The sequence below is a fragment of the Cephus cinctus genome, unplaced genomic scaffold (assembly GCF_000341935.2).
Source record: "Cephus cinctus unplaced genomic scaffold, Ccin1 Ccin1_scaffold0690, whole genome shotgun sequence".
NCBI lineage: Eukaryota > Metazoa > Arthropoda > Insecta > Hymenoptera > Cephidae > Cephus > Cephus cinctus.
The window spans coordinates 2,017,471-2,034,549 of NW_014333313.1; the positions used below are offsets into that span (position 1 = coordinate 2,017,471).

General features: G+C 42.0%; 1 protein-coding gene across 23 annotated transcripts in view; it reads left to right on the forward strand.

Annotated features, from left to right (window-relative positions):
* LOC107269770 (dystrophin, isoforms A/C/F/G/H) overlaps positions 1-17,079 on the forward strand; it is a 261,027-nt gene that overhangs the window by 184,579 nt on the left and 59,369 nt on the right. For 19 of the 23 annotated variants that reach the window (XM_025087112.1, XM_025087115.1, XM_025087118.1 and 16 more), the window contains one exon: positions 4,525-4,572. The exons of the other annotated variants lie outside the window; for them this stretch is intronic. In XM_025087112.1, the coding sequence (XP_024942880.1) occupies positions 4,525-4,572 (48 nt within the window). The remainder of the gene's footprint in view (positions 1-4,524; positions 4,573-17,079) is intronic. 23 annotated transcript variants of the gene reach the window in all.

Here is a 17,079-nt window from a genome sequence, read left to right on the forward strand (position 1 = left end):
TTTTTTTTTTTTTTTTTTTTTTTAGTTTAATGCTGTTTGTAATTATGAGTTAAGTGATTTCAAAAATGACTAAAAATAATACGAAACCTTACCTTGTGTCTTGGGAGCTTGTGCAGGGGCGCGCTGGAAAAAAAAGGTCTATGTTAGAAAGTAGAAGGAAAAATATTTTTGAACTTTACGAGCTAATACTTTTTTATTAACAAAGCAGCAAGATAAAAATGTCCTAAAAATAGTTATAAGTAAATCCTAATCAGGAAATAACGATCAAGGCTTTTCATGGAAAAGTATTGTAACCAACTGCAAAGAACAATCGTACTCGTAAGATTGTAGTATTAAATTTCGTTTTCAGTGTTAACGAACTCCAGAAAGCGAATAACAATTTAACCGAACAATTGTCAACTTTTCGTTTTACTTTTTCAATTACTCCTGTCCGAAGAGGAAGCGAATGCGTTGTCAGTCATGTAACATGTAATTTCATTATCAACTCATTTCAAACATCCTGTTCATATCAGCATATTATATGTAATATATAATATACAATAATACCATGAAAGACAACTAGACAACTGTTATAGCTTCCTGTTGTAAATTAGAAAAAAAAACGATGACGAGGTAACTTGAATGCGAATAATTATAGGCTTTATTATTTCCAGCATCAATTGCAATCCGTGCACTGAGAATTGGAGCATGAAATCAAGAAATAAAAAAAAATATTATATACTTATATACATATACTTGACAATTGCAGAAACCGGATGACAGGTTCTGCTGAATAATTGATTCCTAGTATATCCCGAGTGCATCGAGTGAATTCCTAGTAAGAATTACGTCATCCAACTCTTTTTCATCTGAGCATCATTGATCCTGTACACTTAGCGAAGCAATGTGAAATTGAATAGTAGAATTTTTCCGACCCTTTATACCTGCATTCTCAATTTTATTTCTATTTCCTACACAACACATTTGCTACCAACTGTTGGACTAAAATGATGCAATTCTGTATCCTGAATACTAGCCAACTGTTGATTGGCCGATCCACTATTTATTTGTGGATTTTCTTGACAGTCTACTCAAACGAGCCCTTCCCTAGACTGCAGAGTCCTTTCTCACTGAATTGTTAATTAATTATGGAAAATATAACTAAATGAAAAAAGAAAAGTAACTTACGCTCCTCTGAGTTTACTTTGCCAAAGTACAGAATACCCATAGCTATCAGAGCGAAGTAAAAAAAAATAAATTTCATATTCTCGGCTACGATTCGTTCACTTCACGTTATTCGCAATTGATGCTGATCTCTTAGCTGTCTTATTATTAGTCTTAAACACCATAGGTTTATAGCCATTTGACCTGTGCATATTATTTTTGACATGCAACGAGGACCAATGAAAGACATTGACTTTTAACGATTATTGTAAATGCTATAGTCAGGGACTCTTTAAATTAATAAGTACAATTTATTACGTGACCCTTCTGGTTATGCCTTATCACTTAAGAGATGTACAGTCCATTAAACAAGTACGGGTAACAAGCCAATAGAGTACTCAGAGGCTTTATTATCTCGGGCAAAACCAGACACTCATTTATCTTTCCTGACGTCTCTTATATGCCGAATAGATATAGCATTAACCCAAGAAGAGACACCTTTGTTTAAACCAAGAACTACAACGGCCTAAGATCCTGAAGATTCATTTTCGTTTCTTATAAAAATGTACAGTCAAACTTTCCAGCCGCCGACTATTCACCATTTTCAAACATAGATACAACACGAGATATATACGGGGTGTACGTGGTAGTTTACCGCAGACCAGATCCCAGGGGATAGCAAACTCACGAGATGGCAGGCCGGCAGAAAAATTTTCATACTTGCCAGAGTTCGTATGCCGTTTCTACAAAAGTATACGATAGCGATAAGAATCCGTCCAAATGAAAAATAGTCAAACGTTCGTACAGCCGTAGTGAAATTCAGGCAAAAGTAGAAATACAGACCCGATAGTAACAGCGATGTCTTTTTTTTTTTCGTCCCTCCGCAAAAGATAAAGTACGTAGTGCGTGCTTTGGCCCCAGGCCTCGTTTGCTTGAGTCTGGAGGGTTATAAATTTTCGCAAAAGCATAACGCATACGGAAACCCGTATAGCCTGGTTTCGGTCTTACGTTGACTTTGCTCTTGAAACAGATAAAAGAAAAAAATAATCCTGACAAAGGATTTCGAGATGATAGCGATAAAGGGGAAAGAAAAGGTGTATACCTTGTTCATCGCAAGCAGAAATCTGTCGAACGCTTTAAAGGGACAAAGCTTAGAGATGTCGCTTAATTCCACGAAATGCTGACTGAACGTCTTTCTTTTAAATTTTCTCCCTCTTCCCCCACCCCCATCCCCCCCCCATCGCTCATTACATCCCTTTTCTCACGGTGCTACCGTCATCATGCCTTTGAAGTCACCAACACCAGTGGTATACGAGTCGCATAGTTTCGAATCGCGCTCAACTATATCCCCTAAGAAACAACCACACTGGCGTTCAGATTGTTTATAAAATCGACGACACCATTTTTCATACTTCTTGAGCTTAATTAACGACGTGGAAGTCCTGCAGACTCTTTTTAATACGTAAGAACGACACCTGGGGCTTCAGCGAAATGAGAAAACTGTATAAACCAGTGACCGTGGGATGCTGCGATATAACGAGCCGATATCTTCAGGATACTTGAGAATCGGATTCTGCGAGTGGTTAAAAAATCTCTCGGTTGGCTGAGTCCCTCCTATAGTCATAAATGGAGTGCATACAGTGCATTTCTTACGACACTATCGACATTTGTCCCCGGCTAAAGAAAACCTTACCTTACACAACACGAGATACGTATAGTTACTGACGATGCTGACTGTGACATAGCGCAGCATTGCGAACATATATGTATATACATTTACAGTGAACGAAGAAAAGTACTAAAAGTTAGAGAAAACCGCATTGTACGACGGAAAACCGAAATTGTTTTCCTCTACTGTCGGCTTAACTACGGAAGTAACGAAGCTTCCACTTGGAATTCAGATATCTCTGCTATGGCGCGTCGTTTCGTTTGTATAGTAATAATTTGAAGATTGCTGCGAACGTTCAGGAGGATCTGGAAGAGAGACGGGACGAGTGCGAACTGGAGGTAGAGCGATGAGATGAGAGAGAAAGAGAAAGTGGGACGAGACGTGGAGCAAGAGAGACGGAAGAACCTCTCTTCGTACTAAAAGACCCTTCGTTAACGTTACCTATTTTATTTTTCAGGAGATGTATCTCCACCGGAAAATGAATTCATACCCGACCTATTCAATAAATAATGCGGGTTATAGGTCACGAATATCGATACGACTTTACTGCACGCATACTGTGAAACTCTGCATTCCAATCAGATTAATACGCTATTCGCAAAGTATTCGTTATTGCTGTAATTAATACGTTGTAATTATATTCGTCTGTTCACCGAACCTTGTTAGCATTTCACTGTATATTTATTCTCACTGAATTTACCTTATTCGTGATTTTTCATCGTTGACCTATATTCGTTTCACTGTACCATTGTATTGCTATTGTCAACCATTGCCATAGTATTATATAGTATATATATATATTCTAAGAACCAAGATAATTCTCTCTCGCTCTATTTCTCTTTCTGTCACTTCCTCGCTCTGTTCGGTAATCCAGACAAAGCCTATTAAAAAAGTCAAGCATTGTATTCAATCCCAAAAGATCTTGTCTTGGGTCCAGACTTAACGAAGCTCCAGAAAGAAAAAAAAGAAATCCTTATTAAAATGTATAATTAAAAGATCATCATGCCAATATGAAAAAGTAAGATAATTGCGTTTGTGGTATAGGAATTACCTGTATTCAACGAGGACGATGCTTTATCGGTTCATCTAATACGGTGTGGACTTCTGTAAAGAGGTATTTTTATCCGTTACTACAGTGAAGGATGGCTGTGCCTTATCTGTACGAGTGAAAATAAGTAATCTGGCTAAGAACCCTTGTTACTTCAATTAGCTACTGCTTTCCGAAATCCCGTAGTAACTAGCCGAGCTGCGCCGACCGAGTATCGATCTACTTTTTGGCTTAGTGCCGCACTTAAGCCCGCTACAGGACATAAATAAAAAAGAAAGAAAGAAAAAAGAAAAAGAACCGACAGGAAGGAATAAAGGTGAGGCAAAGGAAAAAGCAAAAATTGTACGTGAGTAAAGCTGCGGATCCGCAGTAGAGACCACAAGTGCCTCCGCGCTGGTAATTTGCAAGCTCCGAAAAAAGCAAAGCAGTTTACGCTAACTGAAAATAAAGTTGGTCCGTAATACGCGCCGTTGCCGCTTTAGTTACTTAATTTGCCATTTTGAAATGACGTCACTCGACGTTAAATTCTCGACAAATTCTCGACAGGGAGGTAATATAAAGTAGAGGCGTTACCATTTTCCTTGGTATTTTTCAAAACCTTACTCAGCCATGTCCAACGTGGTATAATGCATTTTATTTATATTTGACTTCTTTTTTCTTGCAGGTACGTAATATGACTCTCCTATCTAATACGATCTTCCTGGACGATCACGTGAGTAAAGAAAATTCGATTTTTCATTACGATTTCAAATTAAGTTCTCAACGTTAAACAAATTTTAGACAATCGATATTTGTTATTTCGCGTTTTTGGATTTATCGTTGTATCTCTTTTCTTTCCTTAAGACCCGCTGGATACCTTATGAAACACGTATTGCGCGATCTGATATTCAGCTTATTTCAAGCATCCTGTTTATATCAATATATTACATACCACTATGCACCCTAACATAGTGGATAATTAGACAACAATAGTAACTTCCTGTTGACAATTGGAAAGGGTTTCTATGATGTAACGCAAATGCAGATAATTATGTGCCATTTTCATCCCGGATGAAAGATATTTATAAACTACGGATTCTTGGTACATCTGCAGCGTACTGTGAATTTCAAGAGAAATCACACTAGTAGGAATTGCGGAATTATTACTACAACTATTTCACGGTTGAAATAATCCATTGACCTACATACGTATGCTAGTGAAATGACAGGTTACCGAAGGATTTTTAAGAAATTAGGCAGTCTGAATTTTCTTTGTGAATACACACATTCATGTTCAATTTTACACGACTTTATATAAATAATTATTACTAGTTGTATAATATATGTGCCAATTACACAACGAATTATAAGCAATAAACAGTACAAAGAGTACAAGCATCAATAACAAAGTCAGAAAAGCTGTCGTTTACAAAGTTGTGTCTTTTTAATCCTCCGATTAGACACGTCATTATTGTGTGATAAAATTTACAGCACGTGATCGTGCTTTCATCATTACCCCATATGACTGTTTACGAGGAACGTGACGTGCAACCATAAAAATTCTCCCCTTACAAAGTTTTTCACGTGAAAAAAAAAAAAAAAAAAAGAGAGCAATAAATTAATCGAGCGATTAACATTTTTCACGAGCCCAAGAGAAAAGCGATTTTGGATGTTTTGAGACCCAAATGAAATACGAGGCTTAAATTGAATGTCCCTTGAAATGAATGATTTTCCGATATATGCGCGAAATGTCCTATACTGTATAATCCTATACTGTGGAGAAGTTTGGAAAACTCGAGCGACGCTTTCGCGCAATGTAACCAATATAGGATGGGGTTAGCAGTGCAGTGTGAACACTTAAAAGTATCGTTTGAAATTACATTACTGTTTATATATCAAATTGCAGTCACGTAAATGTCGATCATCTTTTACGACTAAACTTATATATACATATACGTGTACATCGAGACTTAAAAGTCTGAATGATATACTGTACAAAATGATCGCAATTTTGAAATACGATTGTTTCCTATATTAAAGTCTGTTTCCAACACATAACACGTCTGGTTAGAATATTTTCTTTATTTCAGACAGAATTTCTTTAAAAAAACATGGTATACCAACAGATTCGTGTAATGCATGACCTGAGAGTATAATAATATACGAAGTACTCATGATGTATATTAGATATAGTACGAATGATATCTAACAAGGACTCTCCATCCTGTATGAATAGAAGGGAGCCTTTGTGCCATAGTTGCACTTGATAAATTCAAAGCCTTTCCGGAGGAAGTACTTGAATTCAATCTTGCAGGGAAACACGCATGTTTTTAATTTTCTAAAAACTTTTAGAAATTAAACAGAGGGGTAAAGCTAATTGCGTTCATTAGTAGTCACCCGGAAGTAGACGTGGAAAAAAAAAAATGTTAGCAATAATAGATACGGCGAAGAGGGTCGTCAGAGTAGGGTAGCATGCGAAAGGATACTAAGAGCAAATGATAATGTTCTGTATTCTCATTTAGATTGTTTATTAGGATACCTGAACACGATATTACTATACTGTTTCCATTTAATGTTTATTACAAGCATTAAATATATGATATAAGGAATTTCAAGGAATCGAAAGTACGTAGAATAAATAAACAGGCCATGGATCGTGTATGAGTGTGGAGATAGAAGTAAGAGAAAAGGTCTAGCAAAAGCATGCGAATGAAGGAAGTCAAAAATAAGAGTTAAAACAAAAATGTGCGCGCATTTTTATTCTATGCATAAAAATACCTCGCGTACTTTGGAACGGCAGCATTTTTTGACTTTGGCTCGTTATTTTGTCGTTTTGCATTAAAAAAAAATGCTCAGCTTTCATTTTTTATGTATGCTCGTACAAAAGGAAAATCCTAACCTAACCTGTTCTGTGCTATTCAGTGTCTACAGAAAATGGTCATTATGTCATAATTGTCTATTGCGTTCATAATTGCAATTACGCCTGGTTTTACTTGCATAAACAGAAACAGGAAGAAGTACACGAAAAGTACCCATAAGCCGGATTCACAGTTGAAGTAAGTATCAACTTTGTGATGATACTCGAGATAAAAATTTCTGTAAAATAAAGCACATGCGTGTGTTCCGGGCTTTTCATGTCCACGTCATGTTGGCACGAACGAAGAATCCAATTTCGTTCAATCTTCCCCTAAAAGTGACAAAAGAAGAAAAAAAGAGCCTCTTCGACACCTCGACCAGTCTCGACGGACCGCACATTCGAAACGAACGTTTGGCATTCGCGACGTCCGGCCTTTTCGCCAGTTGACCCCGTTAGTTTCGCTATCCGTCTGATCGAAAATTGATTGTGAACAAAGGTGGAAGGGACAGGAGTTGGAATCGAGGGAAAATGAAACAATAAAGAAAAAAAAAAAAAAGTCAAGCGATGAATGGGATAGGCAGGGGTTGTACGAATCGTTCCTCGATCAAAGGGGTCTTTGTGTTCGGGTTAATCGACACCATCCGTTAAAGCGTTTTCTTCTATCTATTGTATCATCTATGCCCTTTTCCCACTGCTACCGAAGTGGCATCGAGTTCCTCGTGGGATTACGCACCGCTAGTAAAAATTCCCATAGAATTGGCCTATGACGCCGATACCCATTTTCGTGCCTGATACCTATACACGTAACACATATCTCAATGAAACTATACCTACCAGAGACCACTACAAAACGATTTCATACACACGGGAGAACTCATGGTGAAATCTGGTGATTTTCAGGGCCGCCTACATAAAGCCGCATAGCCTGATCTCCTCTATATTCTACTTGTTCCCACTGTGGTCGCCCCTTCTTCGCCATCTCTCTTCCACTCTTCCGATCTCCCATCTCTCTCTCTCTCCTCCCTTTCCTTCCTCTCATTCTCAGTCACTCGCTGCCTCTCCGTCCCTCTTTCATTGGTCCCTCCTGCATACCGCGGCCGTTCCCTCTTCAGCCGAAGCGAGAGAGCCAGACTCTCTCTCTCTCGTAGGGGCCACATAGATGGGCACGTACGTGGAGGCGCCCCACCTCATACAGTCAGCCATCACCCTGGAGTGCGGATCCAGAGTACCTACGGAGTTGAGATTATATACAGACGACAGTACCGCGTATCCACTACCGTGTGCTGCACACTCATGATTTTGCGTCTTTTCTCCCGCGCACGTCGAGGCTCTCTCGCGATACAGCCACGGCAGTGCCCTCTCTCGTATCTCTCTCCTTTTTTCATTACATTCAATTTTCCTTGTCTTTCCGTCTCTCATTCTCTCTTGACTTTTCCTCCCCGTCCCCACTCCCTCCGCCATTCCCTTTTTTATTCACGATCCCGGGCACATCATCACCGGTGCGAAACCCACGAATCTCTACTCGGTCTCGTTTCGTTAGCGGGGAAAAAATGAATATGGCGTCATCTCACTACCGACCACGACGACGTTCCTGTAGCCCAGTGCGGGGTGGCTTGTTAACGTTACGCCACGTGACGACCCTGTGAACGAAGGGGAGCAGGCCGCACGCGCGACGTCTACCTTTTGCACCTGGGGGACATTACGGCGACTTCATTGGTTAGAACGTGTTCCGTCGTGATTGCGTTATCGTTATCGTTACCCCCGTTCTCGTTATTGGCTCATCGACGTCCTGCAACCTGTACGGCCATTCGCGTTATCGCTGCCACGTGGTGTATCGTCGCTCTTCAGGGATTCCTCGGGACGCCCCACCAACGGATAGTAAGATACCCTGCGACAGGATACCAAGTGTAACGGAGACGGAAAGAGGCTGCGCTGTACCCTAGAGACGTTCACAAAATCTTAAGGAGACTCATTGGACCACTCGCAAGAATACTAACGCTCAGCTGGTACAACTTGATGAATCTTCCTCGAGCCTGGGGGGCGGTCGGCTCTCCTCTTGCGGATTTGCCTGAAATCCTTTCATCCTCGCCGTTGTACACGACACTGCGTAAAGAAATCCGCTACCGACTGCTAGGAACGTTTTCGCTCTACAGCCAAGGCAAGAAGAGTCGTTCGTGTGGAGAGAGAAGGCGAGAGAGAGAGAGAGAGAGAGAGAGAGAGAGAGAGAGAGAGAGAGATGTGATGGAGAATCGTGAGTTACCATTGGCCGACGGGGGGGAGAGAGAAGAACTGGACGCTACGAAGTCGTGGAAGTACCTACTACCGCGAGAAGAACTAGTGAGCCCAGTGATCTTGCGAAAGAGCGTGTAAACGTAGCCACGGGCACGGGCTGCCGTATAATTGCGAAATTAAATATGTAAATCCAGTGGTGGCCGCGAGGAGATTTCCGCCGCGAGGTGCTCAAGTGCTTTCGAGTGTTAGCCAGCGATGGTGGGCGGAGATGAAAGCTCCCGTCGAGCGAAGCTTTAAATCTGAAAATTTTAACGGATTACACGAACGAGAAACGCGCTGCAAAGTGAATATACAAAATGGTCAATGCCAATTTCTATTTTATTTTCATAGCAGTCATATATAGGCACTCGAATTATATCCTTGTTTACATTACCAACCGCGCGGACGGCTCGCCCTGTCGCACGTGCACACTCACTGATCTCCAGTATAACCAAGTGCAGCAATCGTGAATCTCCGTATTCTAAACCTTATCAACTTTAATTCTTGCTCCTGCCGTCTGATTAATGTCTCCTCGAATTTCGCTGCTGGTTCGACCAGATTGCCAAATGGAAAAAGAGACGTCCTGCAGACGGTACGATAACCGGATCGTTAATCGTAACGTTCCTTCTCAGCACGTGCGCGTGCATGACTACCATGTCTGTGGGTTCCATCCACCTATACAGGTGGATGCATTAAAGTTGCATTCATTTAATGCACTTTGCCACGTAATGCCCTAAGACTGTCGTTCGTGCGTTGCAACGCTGCATCGCGAGTCTTGTGCAATATGTAAACAAAGACAATAATACAGACCGCATGGCGAAAGCGTCGCGACGCTCGCCTCTCTACCTACGCGTAATGTCATAAATAAAATTGGTAGGCATTACTGGATTATATATAACTTGGTTATTTACTCGAAAACCCCATGACACACAGCGGTACTTCCAGACACCAGGAAAGCCATTCGTCTTGGCAGACATCATGGTCATTAAGTTAACACAGCCTATCGCTCCGTCTAAGAGCCGTCAGCTCGCCTATCCTGCCTCGGCCTCCGCTTCCTTCACCTTCGCATCGGAAACCCTCGTAGACGTTCCTCAGCCCTTGCGTACACCTTCGCGAGGCTCCCACAGGAGACCCAGGGGTCGCTTGGCGTGAATACCAAAATTCATGCAAATGGATGCGCGCCATTTAAATACTAAACATCATCGTTCACGCGTGCCTTTATCGTCATGCATGTTGGCTTCCCACGTCCTATTATTATTTATCCCTATACGATATCTGCTAGATTAGCGGCCGTGAAGTTATTGACCGTGTTGACGGTCTGCGGTAGCTATGAAGAAATGGTCTATAATTTTTCTTTGATATTACACATGGTACGTGTATTGTTACTCCTTTGACAAATACAGTTGTATAGGGTTTGCACCGAGTGTTTCGCCCACGTGAGAACCGAGTTGCGTAACTGGAAGATCGCAGGAAGATACGGGCTGCAGGATATAGATTTATATATAGTGCAGTCTGCATCCTGTATTAAAAGAAACGTGTAAATTATTTGCTCGATTCGATTATAATCGCGACTTGAGATAAACTATGGTAGCGGTAATTCGAAACTACTGCGATTTCCGATCCGTATCGGTTCCTCCTCTTACAACTTCGGTTCCCGCTCCTTCCTATAACTCGTTCGTGGACGGTGGCGTCACTGGCGTCGGGAACGGATACCACCCATGGAGAGTTCATTCGAACTTCTCGGTGGCTACCCCGGGCAAACTGACTAATACGAAGAGACAACTTATCGCTGGGCATTTAGCTCGCGCTGTAACTCTTAATTAAAGTTTCGCAATTGATTGCTCGAACAACGGGAGTAATCAAGCGGCGCCCACACCATTGCCGATTGGCGAAACCAAACTTCGTCCATGGATACCCAACTAGTTCGCGTATGACTGGACTGTAATTCTAGGCGGTTGTCCGACTCGCTGGCATTGTTTTCGCCATGGTGATAAATATTTTCATAAATTATTCTTTCCACGGGATATATGCCTATGTTATATATTTTTTGAAAATACAAGTATAATCTGTTTTTTTTTAATTATTTTTTTTTACTCATGACAAATTTAATTCGACGTTTACTACGAAATTGGTATTGCTGTAATTAGTTACTGTAATGCTTCAGCAACGTCAGCCTACTGAAACGGAAAGTCTGAAGTTAGGAGCGGCTATTCGCTTGAACGAGTACAGTGATTTCTGACTGGTCAGCTGTGCTTCCTTTTCAACTGTGTTGTGTAATAACACCGTCCTTATGCGCGCGCACGTGCGTGCGTATGCCTGACTTTTATTTTATTAATTAATCCATTAATATCATAAGTGATATTGCTATAGCAACCGTCTATTGAACTACCGATTTGAAGACAGCTGATTGTCAGAATATAGACAGCGAAGATTTGAAAAATATTTTTACCATTCACTATACCACCGTCATACCGTATATTTTCATTTTCAATTTCTATTCCGTTTCTATACCTTCGATAAATTCTCTATATATGACGAACACGGCCAAATCCCTTTCCAAGTCCAAACACGGTTGTTTCACGCCTCGTTCATCCTGCGCGACTCCATTTTGTACAAAGTATTCGAAACATAACCGGAAGCATCGACCTCCTTTCCTTCCATCGAGATTGCTTCCGGCACGTGGTATTTACTTATCGATACAATTTCTTCCCGTGATACTTTTCCCACTACGAATCGCACTAAAATCAGGAAACAATACATATACATTCGCATTGAAAAAAAGGACTTTTTACCCAAAAGAATCGACACAGCCCTTCATGCAACAGAGTAACATTGAAAAATGACATTACAAAAAGTACCATAAACCCTCTGCCTTATTTTCAAATCTCGACTATACTAACGCACTACATGCACAAGAGTCCAGGAAGTCGCAATGTTGCGTCTAGAGAAGCGATTCTATTTCAAGCAGTCCCAAGATGCAGCGCGCAAGCGAACGACGCGTCAAGGAATAACGATTCAAACGGAACCAGAGAGGCACGTTAGAGTTACGAGGACAGCTTATCGCACGGTTTACCGGTTTTAACCTTCACGGTCTTTCATACGCGTAGGCGTGTATACAATAATCATCCAAGATCCGCCAAAGACCGTCGGGTTCGCTAAAGCACAAGCGTGCGAGCGTCGAGGCTCAATGCGTAGCGCCTATAGAAGTTGGTTTGATTGATCGTTTTAAATCCGTTAACCCCATCGCCGTTAAATCCACGTAACAGCTACCAGGTAATTCAGTGGAGCTAATGGTTCGGCTACTTTTACACTATACAACAATTCCGTTTCCATTAAACCTTCCATCGAGTCCATTAACACTGACATAACCTCCAAACTTCAGAATGCTGCCTCACAATGCACTCCCGCGAATCTAGCCACTTCGCAGTCTCACCAACCCCAAACAAATCGGACATCGAGAAAAAGTGACATCCGAAAAATTCCCTATGACTTCTCCCGTAACCGGATCGCCACATTCCTGCCGCTCCTTATTCTTCGCCATACAAAATATCAGATCGTCGTTCGCGGCCGATGCAATCAGCGATCATCGAAGCGTGGCCAAGTCGATGATGTATTAATACCATTATCGTTCGATGATCACCTGTGCTTACGGCCGTGAAGAGAGCCGCCGGTTATTATCGGTACGTACGAGGGCGTGATTGGCTAATCTGAGTGTTCGATAATTATGCACAAGGTTAACCGATTAGGCTAGGTTATTTCAGGGCAACGAGATCATCATCCCCCCCTCTCGTACATATAGGACTCAGCGTCTGCACCTGCTCATCCGGTCGAGCATTTAAAAAAAGTCTGCGCGCTCGTTTCGTTTTCTTTATTATTTCTTCTCCCCTTTTTCTCTCGCCTGGTCCCCCCATCCGCCCCTCCGCCCTCCTCCCCCTGTACTCTTTCGCTCCCCTAATTTTCATATGCCTCGTGCCACGGTCTGTCGCGACTCTCCCATTGTCCACGAGATAATTATGCCCCATTAACAAATAGCTTTCTTTGATGTGGTACTACTGTATCTTCGCGTGCACGTGGAACGAGAGAGGGATGCCGTTGCGTCATAGGGTGTTCGAGGGGTAAAACAGAGACGCTACATTCGAAAGGAAACGCATATTGGGGAGTATGTACGTATATACACGTGTACGTATGTAACTGCGGTTTTAAAGAACGCGATCGATATTTCAGAGCAGCATCCACGTCACTAGGTACCGCTGACACCACTGTACCACCCGTTCCTTTAATAAAGACAAATAAAAGTAAACTCTGCATTTCAGCCGAAGAGTACTTTTCTGGGGACACGTAGATGCCATACAAAATACATTGAATTTTCTATAGGATAGAAGGTATCTAAAAGTATAGACATACCATCTAAAAGTACTATCTCTGGTATCAGTGTGAAGTAACGATTGGATTTCTTTTAAATTTTACCCCTCGAGTGTCACCGCCGCTCTCTGTGTTTAACGCGGACGAAATTTTTTTTTTTTTTTTATATGAAGAACGACGTCTCGCTGCTACAAGTTTCTCACTGTAATTTCATAGGTTACGTTACACTGGGTTTGGGTACACGAACGTGCATGAATAACCAAGAATTTCTTTCGAGCTCGAAATAACTGGCAAAGTCTTCAAGAGGTATATCTATATGTTTCATAAATTATTCATTCGGTAGTTACCAACGTTGTCAACTGCGAAACACGTCTAGACGCACAGTTTAACGTAATAACCGCTTGCGGAGCGTTCGCTTTTCCCTCCCCATCTGCAAGAAGAAGTCATCCCGCGTAGGTCTGGACTGGCAATGCATTTATTTCAATCTGCCCGTGACTAAGTAGCAATTATAAATTTTTATCTTTAGAAATGAACATTGCAATAGAAATTGCATCATCCGGGACTCGGAAGTAATACTACACGTCGTAAGATCCCCATAGCCCGTTCTACCCGTTTCCTCGTATACAGAGTGTCCCGTTTGTACGCCATGAGCCAGCATGGGATCCCTGTGTTTTGGAGCAAAGTTAAAGCAGCCAAGAGTCATGGCTCGTTAACCTACAGTGCATGAATTTCTTTCGTACGCCGTTGTACACCTATTGTAGCCGGTACACAGACGTGCACGTACCGGGTGGGTATGTAGATAGGCAGATAGGTAGGTACATGCCTGGCTTTGTCCATTTGCATCAGCTGTCTGTCTGTCGCGCTCGTTTGTTCTTGGTGAAAAGAGTCTGCGCAAAACGGTAAAGTGCCGGTGCACAAGAAAGGCCATCGTTCGTTCTTGAGTCAATGGCGCCGGAATCGCTCAAAGGCCACCACTGGCTATATCTATATCCAGCCAGCTACCATAGCACTGTTATATATTCTTTATCGAAGTAACTCCGTCCTGATGTACTATTCCTTTGCGCATTTTTCTCTGCTCATCTTGACTTCCTCGAGACGTATGTTATTCACAGATTGCAGCTCTTTCGCGTCCTTTGCTTCGTTGGTACCAATGAACCCCCGAGTGCCTACTCCGCTTGGATGCAAGGGCGCGGAATCGAAGAGAATCGGGATTTCATTATTTTTTTCAATGTCTTATCCAAAGTCGATAAGAAACATGCGAACTGGTGCATGGGTATATTACGGACACGCTATTTCATGCTTATTCTTCGAGGTACAATAGAAATCTCAGAGCCCGGATGATACTTATGGATATCTCCTGTATGCCCGGGCGCATTCTATAGACTTTTATGGTAGCCTGTCCCGAAGAATCTGGTCTCCGGCGTCTTCCGCCTCCTCCTTCGTTCTTCCGTCTTACGGCAGTGGCTGCAGGGGATAGCTTCGTTATTGTACTCGGAATTGCGTCCGAGTGAATCGTTAAGAGATGTGGATTAAAAGGTTTCTGCTGTATCGGCAGCGGACGCTTGTTTTTATTGCTGCAACGTACGAGCATGGAATTTATAAAGCCACTCCGCGCTGCGTGTTACACGTGAGAATTTCCTGGATACCACAGTGACCCCCTCTGACTATGGGACCAGCTCACGCGCTGTAGGTTCTCCTGAGCTCTCGCTGGGACTTCCGATTTGTATTTGAGGTCCCGTAGGAACTCGGCTGGATGGGAGTTTAGAAATAGGAAAGGCGGGGAAAAGGGAACTCATCGTCGGGAACAGCCGAGTCCCTCGAGAAATCATGGCACCGCAACAAAGCGCTCGTCAACCTTTGCTTGGACACTGTACAATTGCCAAGATAAATAAGTATATACGGAGGCAAAATAAAATTCATCGTTATCGATGACGGAGTTTTGTGATCTTGATTTTTTTTTTATTCGAATTAAAAAAAAAATTTATCAACGACTCTTAGACGTTTAACGAATTTAATGATTGGAAGGCTCGTCAATTACTGTTTCCAATCTCCCGACGTTCTTCATCTTTCAATATTAAATATTTTCCAAACCCACGCCTTTGGGATTTTCACTTTACGAACACTTCGATGTATTTGCACGTTTCATTGTGGCCCCTCGCATTGTTCGCCAGTCACCGCGTCATGGATAACGTCGTCGTGGCTCACATAATACGTAAAATCTACAGCCGCGTTCCGCAACCACCAACCTGAAACGTCCGCTGGAATATCAACGCGAAACCACCCAGTCGCCATTGTTGTTAAATGCAGAGTTTTACGATTTATCGTACATTTCATTAGCTATTTTCTTTTATTTCGACTATCATTGTGCACGTGCTGAATTCCCGGTTAAATTACCACGCATCATATGACATTCACGGCGATTCCGATATTAAACTTATTCTTCGCCATAAGCATAGAATTCAAATTCGTAAGCTCATACGGTCGAAGAGACGCGCTAATGTCTAACAAGACATACGTTTAAGACAATTATCAAAAGTCCCGTACATTAAATCGCGTCGTTATTATTTATACCAGCTTTAATATCACACCCGATATATATTTACATATGCATCGTGAATGGATGACGATGTGTGGGCTGGCTGGCACAGCAGGACTTCGGTAAAATGCATAGAGCTGCGGAGGCGGCAGTACCGGCCGTATACAGACTACATATACGAACGCATGTGAATGCGCCTTGAGTCTGTTAAACGTAGGTACCCACCTGACCTAAGGATATTCATACGCAATATATCCATAGGTATACCTGACTGAATAACAGAGTGTACAAATATGCCCACTTCAAAGACGGTGGTCCTAGGTTTATTAATTAACATGCATAATTACAGCCGAGTCCTTTAATTAAGAAAAGTCGAATATTTACACCGAACTTTTCCCAAAGCATTGTGAAATAATGGAATTATATTACGCCTCTCGATTTACCTGATAGTCTATATTGGTATAATAAGTATAGGGTGGTATACCCCCCACGATCTTATTACCCAAGAAAGTCATTTCGATTAATAAAGGGTCCAAATGTTCGTTCAGCACCCTAATCCAATTTCTTATCAAAGTGGTACCAACTGACACTCCGATAAAAAAAATATAAAATTAAAATATCTACCTGTCCCTCGTATCTCAATACTCCTACTACTTCTGTTCCACGTAACTTTTGTATACTTAAATCCTATTCCGCATAATGCTTGGCTATCGATGATCCGGTTGTACGGGAAGCGCTGGTAGATGGGCAGAACTAGGCCGCAATAACAATGGATCCCATTCGCGTTAACAGCACCGGCAGTCCTACTGCCTACCACATCGGTGCATCCCCCAACTGGTATCCCAGGTTCTAACCTTTGCATTCCTAGTGGTCGAGCAGTCAAGTAACATTCTAGGTCTCGGGTAAAGCTGTTCTCGGGATTTTCGAAACAGGTCCCTAGTACCTAGGGGAAATTGGCGTACTTCGAGTCTATCACGTATACCTGCCTATCGTATCATTTTCAACGAGAATATTGTGCAACTCTGCGTCATTCTCATGAACCTCTTACCAATAACCTAACCGACTGAAGGAACCTCCACCTAGTGTGACAGTTCGACCTGAAACCAGCTGTTACCGTGTCCAGCGATACGTCCCTAAAGTCAGTGCTACCAACGTATACCGCAAAACCGATCAGTTCCGAAATCGCATTGTTGACATTCTAACGGGTGTCCACC